Consider the following 25,927-nt stretch of genomic DNA (forward strand, 5'->3'; position numbering starts at 1 on the left):
AACCCTCAGTGAAGAACATCTTCCTGATATCCAATCTAAATCTGCTCTTCTCCAGCCTAAAGCTGTTGCCCCTTGTCCTGTCACTGCAGGCCCTTGTAAACAGCCTCTCCCCATCCTTCCTATAGGCCCCCTTCAGGTACTGGAAGGCTGCTAGCAGGTCTCCCCAGAGCCTCTTCTTCTCCAGGGTAAACAACCCCAGCTCCCTCAGCCTGTCCTCATAGCAAAGGTGCTCCAACCCCCTGATCATTTTTGTGGCCCTCCTCTGGATCCTCTCCATCAGGTCCACATTCTTCCTATATTGAGGGCTCCAAACCTGTACATAGTACTCGAGGTGAGGTCCCAAGTAGGGATGGCTCTTGCTCTTATTTATATGGAGAAGTGGATTGTTGAACAAAAGGCATTCCACAACCAAAATAGATCTCTTCTGCTTTCTGAAAAAACACTTGTCTCATCTTTTTCCAAGATCCTTTTTAAGAAAGCAGCTACAGCAGCATGGTACCAAAGTAACCCCTAGTTTTACTGTTAGATTGAGGCTGATGCTGAAAAAAACATGGCATTTAGCAAACAGAGATCATTATGAATACAAGGAAGGAATTACAACATAACCCATCCTATGGTGAATTCAAATTAGTGCACAGGCTTTCCTAAAATTGGATTTTCTGAGGCAATGGCATTTGTAGGGTTTTCCAGACAACACAAACACAAGACAGCCTATAACTTACCTACCTCCAGGAGCTGCTGCCCAGTCCCAGTTTGGGGTGAAGCAGTTCGCACTACAGCCAGCACCAGAGGCAGGGTAAGCAAAGTTATCTACAACCATAGCAAAAGACAGAGGAGAGAAAGGGAATAGCTTTTTATGCATGTGTCATTACTGAGGGTAGTGTCTGTGGCAAAGGAGAAAGAACAGAGATGCCAGCTCCTGACACTGCAAGTCAGATCCCAGTCCCCAAGCCTGGATGTGCTTTGTGCACCATGAATTGCTGCCCCTCAGCACTGGTGTGCTGGAAAGCACAACAGGGCATTCAGCAAGATTCACTGCACAGGGAGATGTTGCCCCACCTTTGCTTTTGTGTAAACTGTAGGTGATGAGCAGGAACCAGAAAATGCAGGGAGAATCAGTGGGTCTGTACTGCCTGACTGTGTGCCAGCCACCGAGCGCCAGGTGGTGCCAGAACCTGGCCAGCCAAGGTTCACCAAAGCTCTTGACCCAGATTCACCGTGTCACACCGCCTTTAACACCACAGGGGACAAAAATCTCTGCTGCATTACACTGCTGAGCCATCTACAACACTGTTGTTGTTGGAGTTGCCTTCTCTGCCAGGCGGTGGCTGGTATGGGATGGATGTCTGCAGTGTCATTTCCTTGCTTCTGTTTCCACCCTTTGTTTTCTAAGCTTCCTGCACATATTTTCTGAGTAGTGTAGACTGAAGTATATTGAAAGGCTGATAATAAGATAGATACCATACTTAGGTCACATATTAGGTGGGATTAATGCTTCTAAAGGCTTACAAGCTACAGCTTAGTATCTGAACGTATTGGGGCCTTGTACACGTGATGGCTGTCAGCTCAACACTCAGCAATTCTACAGCTTGAGGAAGATGGAAGCTGTACATTCAGGTGACCATGGAAAAGGATTCTCACCATTCCCTTCACTGACACAGACCTGCAGTAACACCCACAAGCAACCATGTGCTTAGGCTTAATGAAGGAGCTCCCAGAGGAAGAAATGACTCCACAGCATTGGTTTTGCACATGGCATGTCTGTTGCCCCACAGAAAATGGATGTATTTATTCCAGCTTGCAGAGGTGAAAAATGAGCACCCTCACTTTTGCACTGGGCAGAGGTCTTGGCTGCAAGTTTCTTTTTCAGAAAGAAAAAGAACAAAATTCTCAGCAACCTGTGTCACACAAAGCTTACTCAGCTCTTCCCTTTTGTTAACCACATGGCTCTGTAGAATGGTTCCATGTAGAAGAGCAGGGGAGGGGGGTGCCCCAGACTGTAACATCAGCAGAAAGCACCACAGCTTTCTCGCTGAGCAGGCATGCAGCACTTGCAGACATGAGCAGCTCTGGGCTCTATCACAGGCTCACTGGCATTAGGAGGTTCTTCTTTGCAGAGGTCAGCTGGATCTTGTGACCTGTGTAAATAACAAAGCTTTGGAAAGAAGCTCAAGAGAGACGTTGTGTTCTTCAATTCAGATCCATAGTTCTGAATTGAATGAAAAGGGAAAAAAAAAAACTTGTAAATCAAAACCTGCTTCTCTCAGAGTCCTAAAGTTCCCCCAAAGGGAAAAATACAAATGACTGACACAGCAAATCTCACCAAGTTATTTAACTAGTACTGTGGGAGTTGATTAGAATTATTTACTTCCAACTCAAACCCACATGCTGACTCTTTCTCTTTCCAATTAACTGTATCACTTAGATCTAATACACTGCTTTCATTTTCAAGGGGCTTAAGATGACAAATTAATCACCTCAACATGTCTGGAAGGAACAGATGGTAACAAAGTATTAACATTGCAATTTCACAGTTGGAAAAGCTCCTGAGAGAGGGAGCTATGGCAGTGTCTGGAAAGCAGCTGGCTCTGTTCACTGTTTGGGGTCAGGGTTCCTGTGTTTCGTCTCTGCTCCAAGATTCTGTTTTATCCCAACCTCACTGCATGTTATTTTTCCTGAGCAAACCTACATGATTTTTCTTATTCCATTTGTAATGAACAGTAACATCCTTCCAGAAGGCCACTTTCCTCAGCACATCTCCAGAGAGGTCATTACTGCTTTGGATTTAAAAGCCTAAATGTCTATCCAATAATGCAATTAGCCCAGCTTGCCACTATTTCTTACTGTCTGCAAGTAGAGAAGTGATCAGGACGAAATATATTCCCCTGCTTGTACCATGGAGATGCTTCTTTCTCTCTGAAACTTCTTCAGTTACAGCTGATTATTATTTTCCTTGAGTGATTTACACTCACTGCTGTCTCAGAGGATAAGCAGCATGGAACAGTGCTGTTCCATGAGGACTTTTGCCTCAGCTATACAACAGAACTTCAGCTACATGTGGAAGGCAGGTAAGTTTACTCTAGAGCAGGAGGTCCTACAGAAAAACTTGTTTGTCAAGGGTGAGATCTGTGGCATCCTTCACAGAAACAGTTCAGGACTTAGGCTGCAACAGCCTAAAGGTCTCTACTAGCAGCATAAGGCCAAAGACAAGTGGTCTGCAAACACTACAGACCGAACGGGGGGTGACAGTGAACCCAAAGCACCTCTGTCGCCAAAGCTTCTAGCTTTGGAGAGCCTTTCAGATGCTTACCTCCATCCATGCTCCTGTCTCCTCATGAACCTGGGGGAAGCAGCAATCACTGGGAAGTTTGTCATCCAGTGTTACTGGGCCCCCAGTATTCCCACCTAATCACCAGCCTTTAGGCAACCAATCACACATACAACTGTAGAAAGCTGTTTCTCAGAACAAACTGGCATTTTCAAAAGACCAAACAAGTAAATACAATTATTTTAAAACTGATATGACACTAAGCAAGTTTGGTTTGTTGTTTTTTTAATTATTTCAGTATTTAACCCTACAATCAAGGACTGTCTCCAATTACAACTTTGCAATGATAATTAAGCCAGTATCAAATGTCTGACAGGTTTTGGCCTCTTCTCCAGGAATAGCAACACTAAATATGGTCATATGTCTCCTTTGTTACTAGAGCAAGATAATAATTTGTGGTGAAATTATTATAACTCTCAGAGATATTTAATCAGTATTCTCATATTAGTAGTGTCAGTTCCATTTAACCTCTGCTGAGCCACTTAGCTAAGCATCTCAGCCCATTACCAATCCCATAGCCATAAAGCCTTCTAGAGACATTAGTGAGAGTCTAGGGATTAGATATATCTAAAATACTGCATTATCAGGTGGCTGTTTTCATAGGGAAAGAAGGAGCACTGAGGCAAAAGGGTCAATCTCCCAGTGTGCCAGTGCAGCCCTTACTGAGGATTTGTGCCAAAGGCAACCACCGGTGGATTAGCTCAAAGCTGTACTTGAGCATTCAGACTGGGAAGCAGAGGCATGATGCAATGCAAACTGATTTTCAAATGGGCTCAAGAAAGTAATATACCTGATTTCACCCTAACTTGACAAGCATCTATATTGAACACTGATCACTCAGTTATAAATCCAGTGTAAGTTTTCCCTCTGTTTTATTTTTATTTAAAAGTAGAAATGTGGATTTGGATTTTCCTAAGTTAGAAAATGGTAAAAACCCAAGACTGAATTCTCACATTTACTAGAGTTACACTTGAACAGAGCACTAACATGAAGAGTATTTAATATACAAACGACTGCATTTAATTTTTAAAAATTGAACCCAAGTGCAAAGTGAATCCAGTTGGGTTTTTTTGTTTGTTTTTTAAGAAGCACCCATCATACAAGTGAAACAACTTACTTTATCCATGTATCTAATAGTCAGATGAATATTTCGTTGGTTGGGGATTTTTTCCTCAGATCTCCATTAATGTAGCTTGCATTTTACCAAAAGCACAGGAAATCCTCAAACACAAACACTACTTTTGTTATCAACAGTGACTCCAATTAGTATCCTAACGACTCACAATGACTGCAATGAGGGAGCATCTATTTTCTTTGAGCAGCAATTCACTGGTGTCCTTTCCCCTTGCTTGTCATTTATTTTTCTCATCCAGGAATGGCAATCAGGGTTTCCTATTGTAAAAACAAATCCATAACAATGCATAAACCTTTGGTAATTCATACCAGAGCCCTGTGAAATGAGTTGTTCCAGCTTTTAGGGTATACAACAGCCACAGCACTCAAGGGACTTCACAGTATTAGTTTAGTCCCTTCAGCAAACCAGTTTAATACTGGTTCTATTTTATCATCTACCTAGAAGTAGGGGCTTTGTTTTGGAGGGGTGCTTGTGAGAGTGGTGGTGGGAGGGAGAACCAGGATTATTGCACATGTCAGATAGCTTAAAAGTATGGGTTATGATGGTCACAGGAGCAAGGTACACTTGCTATTTTAAAGCCTCAGTTTTACGGTTCAAGTCTTTAATTCTCCCACACGCCCAAAGACAAGCTAATGGACAAGACAAGGGTTTAGACCCCTATCATGATTAAAATTCTTGAAGCGTAGTACTTGAAAAAAGGTAGAAACCAGCATTTGGTACAGCTTATGACACTGTGGATCATAGAATAAGCCCACATACAAACTGTTTTGCTCAACACTAAACAACAGCAGAAATGACTTTTTTAGTTACTCATTACCTTCTAGTAATAAAGAGGAAATTTAACATCTAGGATCAACATCAAAACTTGGATGCTCGCAGCTATAGAGGCAGCCTGAGTAAGGCATCATATTCCAATGGTTTCACACTTTGTATAAAACACATTGAGTTCAGACTTCACTGAGGCTGAAGTCCCAGGGCCTGAATGAAGCCTCCTGAACTCAAACCAAGCTTCACAGGAGCCAGCTCTGCTTAATTCTGCATTGGCTGGGAAAGAAAATTTGGTAATTAACTACTCTATGTTATTAAATTACTGCATCACAGCATTCCAGGTAGCAGGTTCTATATTTAAGGATTTTAGACTGGATCTTAGGAAGAAGTTCTTCAGTATGAGGCTGGTGAGACTCTGGAATATGCTGCCCAGGGAGGTTGTGGATGCCTCCTCCCTGGGAGTGTTCAAGGCCAGGTTGAATATGGCTTTGAGCAGCTGAGTGTAGTTGAGAGGCATCCTTGACCATAGCAGGGAGGTTGGAGTAGATATGTCTAAGGTCCTTTCCAACCTAAGCCATCATATGATTCTATGATGAGACTATGATCTTCTACCTGAGATTCTAAAGCTGTTCTAAGGACCAGGGGCTCCTGTTCATATATAAATGCCAGGTGAACATTATGTGGACAGCCCACTAACTTACTGGAATAGAAAAGAAAACTACAAAAGCATGACCACACACATTTAAAGGAAGAAAGGATAATTCCACAGCAATGAGTTCTGTGATGCTGAACATTTTCCTTTGAGACAGAAATCAATGTTCTTCCTCTTTCCTCATCAGAAATATTCCTAGTTTCCTCAAGAAATATTTTCCAAGACATTGACCAAAGGCCACATGTGACACTGGAAATAGTCTCAGCTTCCTTAACAAATCTTTCACTTCTAACAGGCCCTGCACCAGGGCTGCACTACAGTATCAGAACAGGTTTCTCCCTGCAAAATTGTTTGAAAAGAAAAAGGTTTCTTTAAGCTGCCCATATGACCAAGGCACTTGGAACAAATAACCTTAGAGCTGTACTCTGGTGTTGCACTTTCAGCAGACATGAGGTCAGAGCAGAGGGGGAACACAAGAGGAGCAGAGGTTACATGCAAACAGTTGCTAATGATTTATGCAATAACAAAATCACCACTGTTCAGGATAGGTGCACACAAAAAGAACTCACTGGGAATTGCTTAAAATGCAACCAAACCAAAACTGCTTATGATTTGTAGGGGATAATGGGGTGACAGACTAATCTGAACAGCCTTTTTTCCATGTATCTAGAACAAGCATTCAATAAGCAAAATTCACATTACATGAATCATCTTTGGTAATATTGTACATTAGTGTCAATCACTTGGTAAACATCAGTTCTGGACATTTAGAGTAGAATTCATCATAGCTACAAACTACTCTGAAAGTTGCAGGAGCATCCTGCAGCTGTACATCAGCTTGCAAAGGGAAGATTTCAGCCTAGCAGTCCTGAATTTTCTCCACAGAATTATGTAGCAAATGTTTAAATTCTTTGTCATGAAGCATTGCACTACCTTGTAATTTTCTCTACAGTTAAAGCAGACTTAGAGTCAGCATTAATATAAACTAACAGTAAAGTAACTGCCCAAATAATTTAAGGGAGCATGATTGAAAGATAAGAACTTTGATTAAAGAAGCATTTTCTAACTTTGTTTTCAAACCCTATGTTATTTAAAATACAGGGAACAGTCATCATTATTTTAAAAAGACACATCATTTAGAAAAGAAGTCTCAGTCCTTGCAATATGATTTAAAATTAAGATAGAAGAATAAAAAAATGCTACATTAAATACACTCAAGAGCATTCAGATGGGCATGATGTAGCTACAGCTTTGCACCCTTTGTTATATGGCCCAGCCATGGGTTATTCCTTGCTTTTCCCACTTATCCTGAAGGAGTGGCTTGTCCGGATGTACTGCGTTAACACTTAAGAGTGAGCATTTATTTACAGTTTAAAAGCAGGACAGCTGTCCCATGTCCTACATCTGTGCTCATTCCACTGCAGTGCTGGAACGAGCACAACAGCTTGGATATCTCAGGGAATGCATCATGGTTCTGAATGGCTTCTTTTTCCCCATTTTATCAGAAGGTGGCTCCTCATTCCTTTTCTCAGGCACCTCGGCAGGCTCGGTCTGGAATTGTTCTATTTGAATCTCAAGATGTTTTTGAATGGCTAACCCAAGGACTTCTGGATCCACAGATGCCCCATACACTTCCCATGTCATTCCTTCATCATCCCATCTCACTTCACGTACTGGAGATTTGAGGGCTTCCAAGTCTTGCTCTAGGTTCACCTCTGGAAACACATGTGAGTGCCCCTCTGCTGCAGCTGCTGGGCTTGTTGCCACAGATTTGCATTCCATGGTTGGAAGAGTTTGTACCTCAGCATCTCTACACTCAAGAGCTGTTTTCAGTCCTTTGGTTAAATCATTCATAGAGGTCATAGTCCACATATCCTTGGTTGTCATTATGTCTGTACCTTGCTGGCTACTGAAAGCAACACAGGCAGCCTTTGGTTCTGGGGCAGCTCTCTCCTGCTGGGAACACTGTTGAGCATTTTGCGGTTGTTCTTCAGGAATACTACAGCACTTCAGGACTCTCTTGGCATCCAGGCCTGACTCACTCACTGAAGACACCAGCTTAGGATATGTTAGAATGTCTGATGTAGAAAATGAATGAAAGTAGCCCGATGTTGCCTGCTCTTTTCCTGACTCACTAACTGAGCACGCCAACCGTGGAACAAGTTGTATTGATGGTATGGGCAAAGAATGGCAATAGGCAGGGATGGTGGCATCTACTTTCATGCAAGGGTCCTGCCTTACATTACAGGGCCCTGCAGAATTGTTATGAACTGTTATCACCATAGGGGAGTATGCAGAGTTTGGAATATTACCATAAGTCAGACCACTGTGAATAACCCCAGTGGCTTGACTGAACACTGTCCTGTTTGAGAAATCATTTCCAGGCATGTGGGGTCCTAGAACAGCAGTATGAAATATTCCAGGATCTGTGTAAACAGTAGTGTTTTGAGGAACACTACTGCTGTCAAAGCTATTTGTAGGTACTTTTTGGTCTCTAGGTAGAACTGGGAAATGAGTGACAAGGTTTGAATAGTGAGATGTATTTTCATTTGTTTCTGATCCACATCTCTGTGTTTGAATAGACATCCAGGCCATTGGAGGGCCGTGTGGGCAGCTAGGAATGCTCAGACTGGAGTGAGTAACACTGGTTTCTATATGAGTGACACAAGTCTGCTGTTTGCAGCTGCAAGTTAGGTCTGAGTGGCTTCTCTGAAGGGTTGTTCCTGGTTCTTCCATTTTACACATGGTTTGCTGGCTAGCAATGCAAGCTGAAGAAACATTCTCAACAGTACTGCTCTTCACACATATTTTGGTGTCCCCTGCCTCCCAGGATGCTGTGGAGTGTTCAGTGCTAAGAAAATGGTTTGTAGTCATAGTTCTGCTCTGTGAATTGTCATTGGCTGATTGGTCACTTACGGTTTGGACCACTGATCCAAGTCCCATCATCTCAGGCTGTGAGAAGGACCATTCAGGACTTGCCCCATTCCTAGCATCACTCTTGTTCCTCAGGGTATGGCAGATGGTGCTACTATGGCTTTTCTTCAGCTCCTGTTTGTTGCTTTGCCTTTCCTCTAAACTTGATTTTTCAGTACAGGCCAGATTTGAGGAGCTCTTTGAGAGGGGGTGGCTGTTGACATTCAAGAGTCTGTGACAAGTAGAGCTTTGTGAATCCTCGTAAGGAGGAGTGTGGAGATGATGGCTGTCAGCTGACATGGCAAAAGAGAGATCTGCAAGAAAGGGTGGAGAAGAGTAAAAGAAACAATTTAAGAAGGAAATAAATGCATTAGAAAATATAATGGATTTTGACATTCTGCCTGCACTTCTTGTTTGCCCAGTTATCAAATGCTTTAAAAAAAAAATATTATACTGCAGTCAGTGTACTCAGACTGGTCACTTGCCATTCCCTGAATTAGAGTCAGGATTTATTGAAACACTGGTGTTTGTTTGTTTGGGTTTGGGGTGTGTGTGGGTGTGTTTGGGTTTTTTTGTTTGCTTCCAAGGAGGTGAGGGGGAAATCTTGGTTTCAACTTTGTAACGATAAGAAGTACAACATTGCCAAGTATTATCTTCCTGGAATTTACCAGAGCCATTCTTGGGACATACAGAGATGTCATATAACTTATGCAAAGATAAAAGAGGTCTTTAAACAAGATAGCTTTTCACCAGAATGTTCATTGAGCCAACAACATTAACTGCATTGTCAAAACAAAAACTGTTCAGTTTTTAGTCTCTCAACATTGTGATTTCAGAAGTTATCCAATCAGTGCTGGAGAGTTAACCCATCTTCCCCTCCCCATCCTACAGGCTTCGTTGGATTTCATTTCACAAGATGATCACTAATAACAAAACTATTGCAGTTCTGCTCTTTTTTAAGTTCAGTCATTTCCATTGTTAGCAAACACCTGTTTCTACTGGTTACTATAGTATCCTGTGTGTTGTTAACATTTGTGTTAGCATTTCCACATCTAAGAGAAGATGTAATTGAAGATTATTCAATCTAACCAGGTTTAGTGATCTGTTTTTGTTGCTTGAATCAGATCTTCCACTGTCTGAATACACACATTCCTTTGGTATCACATAGGTCCTACAACCGTTGTACAACAAAATAATTTCAATATGCTCATTTATCTACATGCAGATATTTGAACATATCTCTTTCCTTGAAGAGCCCATTTTGTTGAACAGAAAAAATCTAAAGCATTTATTCATTGTCTTCAGGTCAAGTACTACTGGGTCTGTGCCTACCTAGCAGAACTTCTACAGAAACCTTCACAACTTCATGTCAACTGTATTACCAAAATAAAAATGAATGTGTGGAATGAGAAAAGTAGACAAAAGCACTCTGTAAATGTAACAGGAAAGTTCAGTCATAACACCAAGAGACCAGTGGCTGCAAGGGCTCAGACTCAAACCTATCAGTGAGAAACCTTTAATATGTGATCTTTCTATTAAGATATTTACAGATCCAAAGAGTCATCTACCAAAATAACTGAATACACCTTTTGTTCCATCCACAAACCAAGAGCTCTACTGCTGGCCCAGACAGCTATCAGTGCTAACATTGTAATTCCATTTTCATTGTTAACTTCAGCAAGTTCAGGCTGAAGTTTTCCCATGGCCATTTTCCATAATGAAATTAAATTGAACAAGACAATATATATAAAAAAAAATAATCATATTTGCAATTGCTTCTTTGAGAAGCTTCCCATTGTGGGCTATGTAGTAGTGGCTTGTGACTAGCAGCACTATCCTCTAGCATTAGGATTCATTCAGATTTGGACTGAATGCAGAAGAAAGGCAGTTTCCTGTTCTTCACATGCACTTGTTCAGTTAGAATAAAACTCACTACAGACTTGCCTTGCACCAAGCCTGCTCTATATGCCAAGCTGCCTCTCTGGCCTGTGGGACTACATGTGCTGGTGGCATCTACAGACACAAGTAACCATTGCTTGCCAGGCTGGCCCTCAAGGTATTTCTTTGTGTTTTTCCAAAGCCCTCACAAAAATCTCACTCAACACTTAGAAAAGAAGCAAGAACCAGAAAAGTGACAGTTATAAAACACTTCACTTATCTCCTCCTGCATGATTTCTGTCCTGCAGCCACTTACACATGTGGGTGTAGTCTGCCACATAGAGTTCAAAGGAGTCAATAGGATTAAACACCATAGCATAGCTGTCTGCAAGGTGCAGAGCTTCCATTTAATCAGTTTAAAAGATAACACCTGCAAAGGCTCTTGCACATACTAGGATGAAACAACATTTACTAATGGAAATCCTCAATCACAAATAGTAAGTTCTCAGTTGAAAGGAAGCTTCAATCATATCCTGTTACAGATGTCAGAAGGCTGTGCAAACTACATCAGCTTGCTGACTTTATTTTTTTCTTAAACTAGCTTAGCTCTCTCAAGATCAAATCATCAATCCAGCCACACCAATCACTAACATCAGCAGGAGGAGGAAACAGAAGACCACTCCCATCTGCAGAAAGACAAGTCTACTAGTAGTGTAAACCTGGAGCAAACCAGCACATGTGGGGCCCTTCTTCCTAAACCTTTGGAAAGGGCATGCAATCCCATACTCATCTCCCCATACTCTACATTTCACATGAGCAATGGTGGCGCTGGTCCCCCAAGGTACACAAGAATTCTTACCTGTACATACACATCCCTACAGAGGGGAGACAGCAGTGCATGCACACACACCACAGGTGCTGTCCTGCCACGAGCTGGTGCAGACTACATCCCACTAATGAATTGTGAGAAGGGGCAGGAAGCAGAAATGGCTGTAAGGTGATGCCAACATACACACCAGGGAGGTGCTAGGACAGGTACTGAGAGCGGTGTGATAATATTTTTAAAACATCCAAAAAACTCCGAGTCACGGAGCTCCCAAAACATGGAACTCCTCTAATTTTACAGTCATCCAATGCCCTCATATTTTGTGAATCGGCTAATCAGGAATGGATTCTCCATATGAAACGTGGCTATAAACACAGCTGACTTAGCGGGTACCAAGGGACCTGAAACAACTTTTTAATGCATGTTGGGTAAAGATGACTGCTTTGGTTAACTGTGCTTTTTAAAAAGCAAACCAAAAAAATTATAGGAAAATTATTTTACTCAAAAATATATACTGTAGATTCTGAGCTGATTTAAGAGATTTTTATTTGGAAAAAAATCATAGAAAATCTGCACCTGAATACAGAAGAAAGCAAGGGGCAACTTTGGGGCAGATACTCTGCTATGAATATACAGAAAATTGTTAGACAAGCAGAGAAAGGATTAGAGTAGAAATGGAATTAACATCCACTATTTTTGGATGAGCTTCAGATAGCTTATGAGGGGATCTAGGCTGCTTTCACTAATTCCACTGAACTACTTTAAAGCAACAAATGTGTATTTTGCTATGACTTATGATTAGAATTGTGACCTATTTACTACACTTGTAAATTTAGTCTCAGAATGTGAAATGCCATGTATGTTAGCAACTGAAAGAAATTCACTGGTCTATTAACTATGATTCCATTTTTTTAAAAATTAATTTTGTATTCTGTGCATGCACTTTCAATTCCAATTTGGAGAATAAATATAAATAGATAAAAAGTGGAATAATTCCTTACAATCACATCAGTATATACAGCCAGCTTTCATGTAGCATAATACTACCACATGCTGTTTCAGTATGATGATATTTAGGTCCTGAATTATGTATTTGCCAGGGATTGCTTGCTTTCCTGCACTGGCAGTCTTCCAAAGAGTGATATGATAAACAAGATATTCACAAACCAAATCATAGTTTTCATTACGAGGGCAGTAACATGGGCCATGCTTGCATTTCCTCCAACAGGCAAAGAAAAACTACAAAATGCCACAAAATTAAGAGAATTCCTGGATCTTTTGTCTTAGGAAGGAAGACTTGTTGTCTCAAGCACAAATCTGCACCATAACTTAGCAAGCTACATGACCCTGTTCTCTTTCAGAAGTGCTCTGTTACTACAGTAACTAAACATACTGTGGTGCAGTATGAATTGCCTAACACACAGAACAATACAAGTCAGTTGTTGGGGGTTTTGTTTGCCTTTGTTTTTTGTTTTGGTTGGTTGGATTTCTCTTTGGGTGTTTGTTTAGTTTTTCTTTATATAACTGTAATGAACAACCCACAAATCACAGAACCGTTTAGGTTGGAAGGGACCTTAGACATCATCTACTCCAACCACCCTGCCGTGGGCAGGGACACCTCTTGACTAGACTCAGCTGCTCAAGGCCTCATATGACCTGCTCTTGAACACTCTCAGGAAGGAGGCATGCACAACTTCCCTGGGCAACCTATTCCAGAAGCTCACTATCCTATTGCTGAAGAACTTCTTCCTAAGAATCAGCAAGACTTGTAATAGCCACTGGCAGTTTCTTCACCCTACTTTGCTTTGCTGATCATACCCTAACTAAAAAAATAATTTCAAACTTCCTCAGATATTTAGTTTTATGCTTTAAAAAGCAGCACGAGAGTGCAAATTCAGCAACAAACTCAGAGCCAGTTTCATAGATGAAAGCACTAATGTGCAAGTATGAATTTGGAAGAATTAGGTGATTGAAGCCATACCAACATTTTTGGGTGATGATTTCATTTCAGGACCAGGACCCTTCATGATGGGCACTAGCACTTTTTGAAGACACGCAACATTAGGGGTTTGCACGGTCCTTGCCCAGAACTCACTCCTTCATTTGCATCACTCTGGTCCCACTGTGCACTAGCACTTGCTAACTTGTATGATAATCAGCTTCATAAAACAAGCACAGAATATCTGCAGGAGCACCAAACTCCAAAACAAACACACATATGTTTTATACAGGGAGAATAGCTTGATTTCAATGCTAATGTGGGTCTTAACTATTTAAAGTTACTACAAAACCCATAGTTATAAGTTTGAAAAGTCAAGAGCAGTTTAAATTACAAAACTTGAATTGCAACTTTGGGGCAGCTGTCACTTAGACCTAAACACCACTGACACCTACCTGGGACAAGGCAGAATACAGAGAAATAACTACATTTCTGCCTAAACAGCCAAGTTACCTTGGGTACCAGAGGAAATGCAGCATATTCACAGTGTTCTCTCCAGGCCTGGTATTTTAAGTAATGTGTCTTCCTTACTGGCATCTTTGACTGAACTTCTAAGGTAAATGTTTACTGTACTAAAATGACATAAAAAGGAGCATGATCTAATAAAACATTAATTTCTTGTAGAGCTGTACTAATTTTAAAAGGGCTTATACCAGCAAAATAAAAACAGATGGAGTATGGTCAAGTCTAAACATCTTTCCCTTCTTGCCCACACTGAAAATTACCAGTAACTTGCACAAGATAAGAAGGATCTGTTTTGTGCTTACACAAAGATTAACATCCTAGTATTATGAGACTTGATGGCCTCTCCCTAACTCCTCTGAAACAGTCCATTAAGAGTAATCACTAACATCTACAGTTGGGTGGGGGGGACTCAAACCAATTGAAAGGCATTGGCAAAACAGGATTAGCATGGTAAAAAGCTTAGAGATTCAAGTGTCTGGGATTAGGGGGTTTTGGTGTTTTTAATTGTTACTTTATTTTGGTGAAGTATAAGAGAAAGTAAGAAATACAGGAGTTACAACAGGGGAATAGGTTTCACTCACCAGGGAATTTCAAGGAATTTATCTAAATTCTGTAAATAGAAGACTGTCAATACAACCAGATTAATATAGAGTCAGGTTGAGACCCCAATTACTTAACCTTTAATCCATCATTTTACCTTACTCTTTCCATTTTGGACTACAACTATAAATTAACTACATCTTGTTCAGTTGAATCTGAAAGAAAAGCCTGAGAAGGATGAACCAAAGGAGACTAATGACAATTTCAATTGAATCCCCAGGCAGAAGAATTCAAATGGGGCTGTAAATAAATCATTGGGAAACCAGAGAGGGATGCACTCTATCACAAGGCAGGCATGTGTTGGGATGGAGTCCTGACACCTCACATGATGCATTGTTCAGCTATGTGTCCTCTTTGCCACTTTAATTTAATCATCTGTCTCAGAAACTCTGGGGATGATCTCTAAGGTCCCTAACAACCTAAGCCATTCTCTGATTTAGATTTATGGTTTTTTAAGAACCAATTTATAAGCAAAACATTACTCCCACTGTATCTCCATGCACACAGTGTACCTGGCGCCTTACAATATACCAAATGGCTAAAATATGAGATGCAGCACAGTCATATTTGTTGCTCAGCATTATTATTAGAGAGCTGACTTCTTTAAAACTGTGGTCTTGAGTCAGAGGACTTGAAACATTTTCATTACAAATGGAATATGCTGATATGGCCATGTAATCAGCTGTTTCCAACAGCTGGGGCTTTAAAACAAATAAAAAAAATCAAGCAACCCATCTAGTATTATGACAGCCGGCAAGGTTGACCTAGAATCATGCTTACATTGAACAGTGTGTGCCTCCAGAACTGGTGCATTAGTAGAATTGCCTTTCTGCTTAAGCAGAACAGAATTAAGCAAAACGAAACTGTTAATTCTGGTGCCAGGTTTATGCCATTCAGAACTGCTAGCTACTAATATCCACTGGCAGTACAGAAGTCCTGTGAGAAACACATTTCTGTATTTAGTTCACAATTAATCTGTAATGCACAAAATTTGCAGTGACTTATCCACACTCGGGTTTATTTCAGAAACACTACTGTATCTTTTCCTCTTTGCAACAGAGGATCAGATCCTATTGCCACACACGTATCAATTTGGAAGGGATAGGGTCAGGCTGGTGTTGAATGACTCATCCTCTTCAGAGTTCCCGTTTGGAGTCTATTCTTCGATCTTGAACAGACTACCCCCAAAGCCAACCCACTGACCGGGACTCTGCAAAAAACACATGGCCATAGCTTTGCGCAACAAGCTGCTCATCAGAAGCCCAAACCTGCAAACTTTGTGAAATGCAGTTGCCTGTGAAACAGCACAAACTTAAAACTCATACAGAAAACCAAAAGCCCACTTTAGCCTGCTTCCAGCCTCACAGCAGGGGAGTACAGCTATATATCAATGCAATCTTCACAAGAAAACAGCAGTTTGCATGTCCAAACTGGCTAAGTAATTATAACATCTACTTGTGAATTTTTTTATTTTAGTAGAAAATATTCAAGTCATCATTTTTGCTGCTTGCTACAAAGCTTAATAGCAACAGTTGGAGTGAAGATATGAATTCAGCTTGGCTTAGCATCCTTGCCCTACAGGTATTTGAGCTTTAACATCAGGATTTAGAATTGCAGTTAATTACGTTTGAATGCAAGGGCAACAAGATACTTCACCCTGACAAGTAAATGTGCATCTCACACCTAAAGCTCTGTCATACAATCTGTGTGATGAACAGTTTGTGTGTGCTGACTGGAAGGAGGTGGCCAAAAGTGTAGAACTGAATCTCCAACATTCTCATCCTTCCAGCAAAAGCATCACTCACCTGGGCTCAGTGTTATGCCAACAGAGATCAAAGGTTTGTAACTAGTTAGGGCAATAGGCAAAGCCAGCTCAAATCTAACTTAAAAATACTGACTAGATGCAGCCTTAAGTATAGAGGCTTTCCAAGTTCATATATCACAGAATCATAGAAAGGCTTGAGTTGTAAGGGACCTTAAAGATTATCTAGTTCCAACCCTACTGCCAAGGGCAGGTTCACCTCCCACTAGACCAGGTTGCTCAAACACTTCCAGGGATGAGGTGTCCACAGCTTCTCTAGGCAACTCATTCCAGTGTCTCACCACTCTCATAGTTAAGAGCTTCTTCATAATGTCCAATCTAAATCTACTTTGTTCTTGCTTAAAATCATTGCCCCTTGTCCTGTCACCACATGCTGTTACAAAAAGTCCCTCTGCAGCTTTCCTGTAGACTCTCTTCAAGTGCTGGAAGACTGCTATGAGGTCTTCTCTTCTCCAGGCTAAACAACCCCAACTGTCTCAGACCATCATCATAGGAGAGGTGCTCCTTAATAGAAGGATGCTATTTCTGCAGTGGCACCAAGCAGGAATAATGGCAACACGGCCAAGACAAACTATCTTTTTCTTTGACAATGTTTCAAGAGGTACCTATCCACCCTGTTCAGTCATGAACACTGGACAGCAGGAGATTGTTTGCAGAAAGCAATACAATAATTTTTAATGTCTACAACTCAATAATATCCAGTTTAGGAGAGTTAGAATGGTATTGTGCAGTTCATTGTTTCTCCAGTTTCCATGTCACTTTTGCTTAGGCTGAGCTGAAAATGAAGTCAGCTGTTTCAGTTCAGCTCAGAGAAACTGTGCTGTCAGTCTTATGCACCACTGACTAGAGTAAAGCTCTGCAAGTCAAACGAAGGTCTTAAAACTGCTCAATCCCATTAACCTTCATTTGCACGCTCAGATATGCCCTTGCTGAAGCTTAATTAGTGAATATTCTGCAAATGACAAGTTACTCCTGCTCCTTTCTCTGTTTTTTATTACATGCATACTGTGCAAGAATTACTAATTTTGGAAGGCTTTAAAGCCTTTATAGCACACAGCACAGGGAGAGGCTAGTAGAAAGATGATATTTCTTACAATTTTTTTAGCACAAAATGACACTTGAATATAACTCATTGTGCTTATTGCTCACACTTAATAGCACACTAGTGAAGACTGAGCCAGTGGCAACTTAGCCTGTGCCTACACCCATGCTCTGGGTATATATACCTAAGCAGCCCTCAAGTGGTATTCTGTGGTTCCTATTGCTAATTTTTCTGAGGTGAACTTTATTCTGAAGAAGTTTACTGGCTTTTGTAAAGCAAACAGACCACCTTCTTTCACAGCATCCACTGAGGTTTCAGAGGATACCCTTACATAACAGTTCTTAACATACATATGAACTGCACATATGCATAGGTTTAGATTAATTCAATAGTTACAAATTATTCATAAGAAATTATCACACCAAATTATCTTAACCAGAGAATGTCTCATTTAGTATCTCTCAGTTCACTGCCTTTTCATTGTATCCCTTGCACAGATACTCCTGACCACTGTACTCATTCTCCTCTTTTAACTCTTAGAAAACATGCCTCTCAGCACTGAAATACCCCCCACTATTCCCTCAAGGAATAAAAAGACTATTAGGAGGTTGAATGATTCAGATCTTGCAGAATTTGATTAGTCCAAGGAAGTGTTTTCCCATATGACAGTTAATGCATACATATTTACAGTTTACACCAGGTAAAAACTCTTATTACTGTGCAGTGAAACTGCAGAAACTAACCAAAAGGCCACAATCATAAGCTCTATGGTGCTGCTCATGGTCACAGGAAATGATAAAAAAACCCCAACCCCCCAAAAAAAACCCAAAACCCAAATGAACAAACAAAAGAGTGCAAGGTTGACAAGGAAAGTAAAGTGTAAAACCGTTTGCAATCTCTGATTTGTGCTATACTGCTGTTCCTGGGCCAGCAATGAAATGTGACATCTACCAGAGACTCAGAATTTGTTTCCCTTAATAAGTAAGAGAATTGCCCAATGACTTGAGGGGCACTTGCAACAATAAAACTATGGTATATGATAACAAAAATAAGTTTGATTTTTTTCCCCAATTAATTGAAAAAAAAAACATTTATAGAATACAGTAAAGCAACATCATTAACATACCACTCAAAGGCACTTTCCCTAGGCTGCATTCTCCTACAAACTGAATAACAGCTTGCAACATGCAAATATAGACTATCCAAATACACTTCATCCTCATTTTACAACATGAACTACAGGGGAAAGAAATGGAAAATTCAGCCTCTTTCATCTCCAGAAGAATTGCTGAAGAAGGAAGAGGATTTTGCTGCTCTTTTGCATAGAACTAACCAGCCTTCAGACAGGTATAACAACATCTCACTGGTACAGCAAATACCTCCACTCATCTAGTGTTCTAAAGCTGCTTCCCATTTACCCTTAACAGAAGGAAAATTAAAATTCTGAAGTATAATGATCATCAATAACCATTTTCAGCTGTTTCACCCTCCCTCATCCACTCTTATTTTTTAAGTGTATTTTGAATACATATACTTTGCTATGGAAGGAAAAAATGTGGATTTGGTAGGGTTATCTAATAGGTATTTATCACATTTGCTATTATAAACCAGATCAGGCTTCAAAAGGCTACAGGCAGCTTACTGCTCTTGTTCATGCAGCCTGTCATAATTGTCAGATTATCTAAACTGCAACTGCATCTCTCTCCAGAGTACAGTTAAGATAAAGTGCCTGGATGGTAAAATTCAGCAAAACTCTATAATCAGAGAAGAGTCTATAACAGAGGAACTGAGCCGCAGCATAAAAACATGAAGTCCTCATCTAATGCAGCCTCATAAATGAAATCTCCCCCAAACCTAATTATTTTACACAAAAACTCCATGCAGAAGTCTTTGAACTCAGCTCTTACTGCAATCTAGTCCTGCAGACAGGAAAAAAATTATTTGCAAGCTTTAATTGGTGTCTTGGTGGAAGGAAATCACCTACATTTTAGTATCAGATTACTACTTTGAAGCATGAGTCACTGGAAATTATGCAGAGTTTGATCCTTATATTGTCCATCTTATTTATGCACAAGATCAACATCTTACAGAATGTATTTGTCCAATGGTTAGATAAAACTTTCATGCTTAGAATTCTCTAAACAGAAAAAACTGTTGGCTCTCTCTCCCTCCCTTTTAAACCTCTATTCCTAGAATCTAGAGGTGCATCAACACAAATTCTCACTGTTATACATAGGAGATTATAAACTGCAACATATGCACAAAACACTCTTCTGATTTAAAACATAGCCAAACTAAATCAAATCTCTGTCTTTGTAAAACACATGCTTTGGTTTTAGAGGAATTTTTGCTAGTCATTCTAAATAGTGAATGATCATTTATCTAGAAAATAAGAGTGTAAAAGAAAGCTGATATGCAGGAAGTACTGAAATATTCCTAATTTTTTTTTTCTCTTGTGTTGGATATTAACATCTTAAGAATTTAAGAACCATGTGGTACACATGGTGGGAAAAAAAAGAAAACATTCTCTGGAGATTAGTATTAAAAAGGTAACAATTTAAAGCAACACAGTTTACTCCGACCTATTTTTTGTTAGCATCAAACCCCCAACATACACAGAAAATATAATCAAAGAGCATTGTTGTAAATTGCAGATGTGCAGATAAATAAGATGAATGGGATTCTGGGGCTTTTCCTTCCACAAATGAAGTGACAATGATGTTCTAGAAATACGAAAAGACAAATGCATACATATCTAAGTGAAAGGCACCAGCACAAAATAATACACCATCGACAGAACCACATTAATTCCAGTTAAAGCTCAGAGCCATAGTTTTCATCAATTCAGTAAAAGAGAAAATTACAAATTCCCGGGCTTTTCAGTCCAGCTATCAGCCCCCTGCTGCCAGCACAGCACTTACAGAAGCCTGGGTCTGTCTCTGTGCAGCTCCTCTCTGTTCTCCTCATCTGCTTTGTTACTCTCAAAGACCTGCTGGCAAAACAGGGCTCGGTGTTCTTACAGGAGACTAGAGAATGGGTAATACATGACTTCCGTGGTCCTTACCTTGCCCCTACTCAGAGGTTGCACATCCAGGTTCCCTGTCCAAGTTACTTGGAGGATATTTAAAATCTGAGGAGAATGAAAGCCAACAGAGTTCAGATTTCCTTTAGAAGCTGGGCTGCTTGATCAGCCTGATGCTGTTGACACTAAGGTGAGCATATGATAAGGGGAAGGAGGAGCGATTGCTAGAGAGCATCAAAGGCAAGAGACAGAGAGATGGGGTTTCCTCTGCCTAGATGTGACGTCCCTTCCTGCCTGCCCCCTTGTCTAGAGAGGAAATAAAATGGAGGCCAGGAGAGAGGGAGAGAGATAATCCTGCAGCTTCATCTGATTAGACAAACTGGGCCTGTGCAGAGCCAGCAATGCTGCCAGAGAAGCACAGAGCAGGGAGGAAAAGGGGCAGGAAGAGGAAGAGCAGGGAGAGAGGAATAGAAATGGTGAGGGAAAAAAGGAAAACTATAAAAGGTATATAAAGGAATCAGCACCTGGACCAAGCCACCCTGGATGTGTTCAATTTCTATCCTCATATAAATGTAAAATCACCAACAAGAAATACTGCTTCTGGTAATGCAGAACAATCAGAAACCACCACCACCCAAACTTAGAATGAATTAGTGGTATAGGCATGGAATTAGAGCAAAGACATCCCAACAGACTGAAAAAAGAGGTTATTTTTTGGGGTGTATGTGTGTTGAGCAGGGAGAAGTGGCAAAAGCTGTATGCTAGGGAGAGTTACCTAGTTTGCCAGAGACAGGAAACAATTTTGAACGAATTTTCTAGTATTTGTAATTTTGGAGGACCTGCTTCCACTTACTAAAACAGATTTAGTTGAACTAAAGAGTCTTTGAAAAACTATGTATCAACACACATCACGGTACATGCAGCTGTGGTCCTGATTGTCCTCCTACAAGTCCCACATCCTGGCAGCTACACTCCCAGTCATGCCCTCTCTCATGTGCCTGGTGCAAGCAATTCTGGGCTCACAGCTGCCCATCTATGCAAGAAACATCTGCACCCCCTGTATTATTGTGCCCCATAGGGGATCCAAAAGTTACAGAGGGCTGTGGTCAGTCCCTCACTGCACACAAGGCAGCATGATGCCCTTGCACTTGGCCTGACGTAGGAGCTTACGTGAGGGCACTGAAAGGGTGGTTGAGAGTGCTGCTGTTGGGCATCCCTCGTCCCATCCTCCCATGGCAGGGAAACTGCCTTGAGGACACAGGCATCTAAGGTCCCTCAAAGCTGCCAGATATGACTCACAGTGCACTGGGGAGTGTCAAGGACAGACATAGACAGCAGAATCTTGTCCTTATTCACAGTGGCTCATTTCTATAAAGCATCTCCTCTTCCACTCACCTTCACCAGCTGCAACAATTGGTCCTTTCTCAAACACCACTCCTTATCTACGCATTGAGAGTCACTATAATCTACCTCTTTCTGGCCTATTCACCTCCATTTCATTTAAACCTTCACATGAGGCAGGCTGGTTGGATCTCTGAAGGAGAAGAATACCAAAACATCATAATCTTTTCAAGTCCTGTTTCTTTCTGTTCAGGAAGGTGTTAATACCTTTCCTGTAAAACACTCACTTTGCTTCTAAACCTTCACCCAGTGCCCTCCTATCACGTGAGAGATGGGCACCAAAACCCCCCTCCCAGTGTTTATAGGAACACGAGATGGCTTCCCAAGTCTTCGAAATGGGCTGCAAAAGCTGTAATTTTCTGTGTGTTTCTAGGCTTTGTTCCTAAGACATACACTCCCTCACCCTCACTGAGCAATTACTCCCTTGGGCTACAGGTCAGGAAACATTTCAGGGGGTAACGGCCATGCAGGGGGCAGCAGCAGCTTTCTGTCTGTTCTATTATACTTGCCCTATTGATTAAGGTAACGAAACAGAGTAGGCACTTGAAGTCAGCACTTTGTGCTGACCTTGTGCATCCTTCCTGCAAAGCCAGTAAGAGAAGTTTCTTGAATCCCTCCCCTGCAGAGCATTTTGTCAGCATTCTTGGCAGCCCAGGATGATGCCTGGGTGACTCCATGTAATAGTATAGGACTGCAATACTGGTGTAGAGAGAGAGCAGTTCTACAGCATTTTGCTTCCTTTCTTATTTCAGCAAAAATATCTTTGACTGATATGATGAGGAACACCCCTGGCACTTGTAGCTGTTCCCACATTGTTCCATGGGTGCTAGTGGCTAGTTGTACAACATCTTGGTGTACAACCCTTCTGTTCAAATGCATCTTCCAAACTTGCCCCAGCTTTCCCAAATGACATCCCAAGAACACACAAAGTATACAACATAAGGATTTCTCTTTTTCTTTAAGCCCTCTACAGTTGTTTCTCTCTCTTGTCCTGGATTTGGAAGTTTGACAGTGTTTATTAAAAGCATCAAAATATGCTTATCGAATGACACTGGTGACCAACTTTTACCTCAGCAGGTTACATACCTGGGCACCCATAATGGTGTGACTGGCATACAGCTTTTATTATTTCTAATTTTACATTGAATGACAAAAGGTGCAAGGATGTCTTAGATTCAAATTTGGATAATTTGTCTCTTTCCTTAACAAGTTTGACTGTTAAAAGAAATGAAGAAGGCAGTAGCCTACAGGTACACTAAGCTAAATCCAGAGAATGTGAATGAATATTTTTTGGGAAGAGGGAAATACTGGTTTTCAAGAGGATTTTTGCAGACACAGTTCTGCCAATGTTCCTCATCCTGAGCAGCATTCATTCATGTTTCCGTAAGAATTCCACCCAGGGAGTTTCATTCAAATTTGAATTCCTGAAATGGAAACCCTATGCCCAGCCATGAAAATGAGCTGTCAGGATTACTTTTTACTGATTTAGATGAAGATCAGAATAAAGAGAGCCATCAGCCCCATGACTTTGAGTCACCTCATGTAAGAAAAGGCAGTTAGTTCTGCTTGCCTGCTGAAGAAGTGCACCACCAGGCAGAGCTCTCAGACCCCCAGGGCAGATTTTATTACCCCAGCCTCCATCAGGGCTTTCACATTCAAAGGAGAAGCCCAGTTCTGGCCCAGTAGCCCTCTGTCTAACCTAAAATTCACTAACTTTGACCAGCTACCCATCTTCAGAAGAGGATATGGGGTGGGAAAGCCCACGGGAGATCTAACAACTTGTACTGGAGCCCTCTTCTTGCTCCTTCCCATTTACAACCTTACACCACCTGGCCTGCTGTCATTTGTAGTGACTTTTCCATGCCAGGTGGGGAGATGTGACCTTCCCAGACTGCAGTTGAACTCCTCCCTCAGCTTTGAGCTTCTTGGGCTCTGCTGCTGACAGAGTTGGTCTTTGAGGAAGCGGGTTCAAGTGCTCCTGGTGGGAGGACGCCTTGCTGGAAGCACCTTTCTGAGCCGACTCACAAAACCACTGCTTGCAGTCTATTCATAAATCTCTGACTGGGGGCCCTGTAAGCAAACCCTGGAGGAGTGATACTTGCTGTCTGTTGATTCAAAACCACTTAAGCCAGTGAAACTGCACCTGCAACCAGGGTGATTTTAGCTTAATGCACTTCTAGAATATGGTCTAGTCTACAACAATAATGTGGCCCTCCAGGAACAACATGCCCTGGGTAACACTGCTCATTTGCCTGAATGTCATCTGCCACAGTCAATTTGGATCAGGTCTTGGATATTTCCACTATAAAGCATTTTCAAGTGTTTTTGAAGAATAACAGCACTTTAGCACAGTCTGAGAGCCTTCGAGATGATAACTAATGCACCATGGCCAAACTTAACTTTTACTATTGCCTGTAACACAAGAAGCACAACTAAGCACAACTATTTCTAACAGAATGTAACACGGAGAGCAACTCTGTCAGATTAGCAAACCCACAAAAACTTCAAGTTAAAATTATACAGAAGCATGCAACAGCTGTAAATTAAAAAAGAATTATTTGCAGATAGAATCCATCTGATCATTTCAATGTTCTACTTCAGAAAGCAATGCTATTTCTATATAAATGCTTAACCTATTCAAAGTATCTGCAAGTCTAGCCCATCTTCATGTCCAGCAAGTTACTTCAGAAAATTATTTCCTCTCAAATTCTCAGACTTCTCGGTGCTCACTAAGAACTAGACCCAGAAAGTAGTGTTCAGGTATCTAATTAGGGAAAAAAGTGAGAATGAACATGGCAATATTTTCCAGTGATTAGTCAATATTGGGACGAGAGCCTGGGGTCCAGTCTCTGTTCTCAGGGTGATTTATTCACCTCAGCAAATGAGCATTCTGTGTTCCAAAAACTGAGACTGAACTTTTGTGCTAGAGATCCTTATTGCTAGATTGTACCACAACACACATGAAAGCCACTGTTTAAAAGCACTAACCTTACTATTTATGGACTCTTCTATTATATATCAAAGATACATCAATAAGAAGAAAAAAAAAAGAAGCCATTTTTATGCATCTCATTAGGGATATGCCAGGTTGGAGAAGCTGTGTTTCTATTTTTAGATTAGAACTGCTGTCAGACACTGAATGGATGTTAGGAAGAAATTCTCCACAGAAAGAGTGATTGGCCATTGGAATGGGCTGCCTAGGGAGGTGGTGGAGTCACCATTACTGGAGATGTTTGAGACTGGATGAGGCACTTAGTGCCATGGTTTATCAGATGGTGTTGGGTGATAAGTTGGACTTGATAATCTCGAAGGTCTTTTCCAACCTGGTTAATACTATTCTATTCTATCTAATGAGCAGCACAATGACTTCTGCTTCTTCTGCTTGGGAGAAAGTAACTGCCAACTGTAGCAAGTGTGGTCTATGAATAAGCCTCCATTCTACAATTTTATTTTCTTGTGGTTTCAAAAATTCATTATGAAATCTGCCATCTAAATTCACTTTTCTTGGGAATAAACCTGTAACACTACTGACAGAACTTGTTTTTTCAAGGAGCAACATAGATGCATCCTACAAAGATTACTACTTCTTTCTGAAATCTGTCAGGCTTTTTAATGCTGTGAAAACTGGAGGTTTTGAGCTGTGTCATCTCCTTCCTTTTTCAACTTGGATTTAGGAGCAGCTTCCTCAAAGCAGCAGACCAGTTCTTTTCCATTTATTTTGCCTTGGCAGTTTGCAAGGCTGCCTGCTGATGTAAGCAACCTCGTATTTCAAAGACTTAGTGAATCTCTACACAGCACTACTCTATTTTTTTTTGTTTCACTTATCAAATAAACACACAACAGCTGATTACAGAGAATGAAAAAAAAAAAAATCCCTCTTTTAAGCATGCTTTGTCATAAACCAAGGCTTTCATGACGTGAAACCTTAAATCTCATCTTAAATCAAGGGACTATCACATGGGCAGCCTGCTCTTGCTTCTCCTTTTCCCAGACCTAATTTCCTCCTATGCACAACCACCAGAATGTCTCCCCTGTTCTCTACAGTTGCTTAACATCAAGTAGCAAAAAGCAGCAAA

At 41.0% G+C, this 25,927-nt stretch overlaps 1 protein-coding gene across 1 annotated transcript; it reads right to left on the bottom strand.

The window, feature by feature from the left end:
• Nucleotides 1-3,249: 3,249 nt before the first annotated feature.
• Nucleotides 3,250-20,733, bottom strand: GPRIN2 (G protein regulated inducer of neurite outgrowth 2). Its single transcript, XM_068140004.1, has 2 exons — nucleotides 20,493-20,733; nucleotides 3,250-9,110 (listed from the first exon to the last, which is right to left on the bottom strand). The coding sequence occupies exon 2, from the start codon at nucleotides 9,094-9,096 to the stop codon at nucleotides 7,294-7,296; it is 1,803 nt and encodes a 600-aa protein (XP_067996105.1). The 5' UTR covers nucleotides 9,097-9,110; nucleotides 20,493-20,733; the 3' UTR covers nucleotides 3,250-7,293.
• Nucleotides 20,734-25,927: the final 5,194 nt, after the last annotated feature.

Source organism: Melanerpes formicivorus, unplaced genomic scaffold (genome assembly GCF_026170545.1).
Source record: "Melanerpes formicivorus ecotype bairdi unplaced genomic scaffold, bMelFor1.0.p_v2 SCAF_6, whole genome shotgun sequence".
Taxonomy (NCBI): Eukaryota; Metazoa; Chordata; class Aves; order Piciformes; family Picidae; genus Melanerpes; species Melanerpes formicivorus.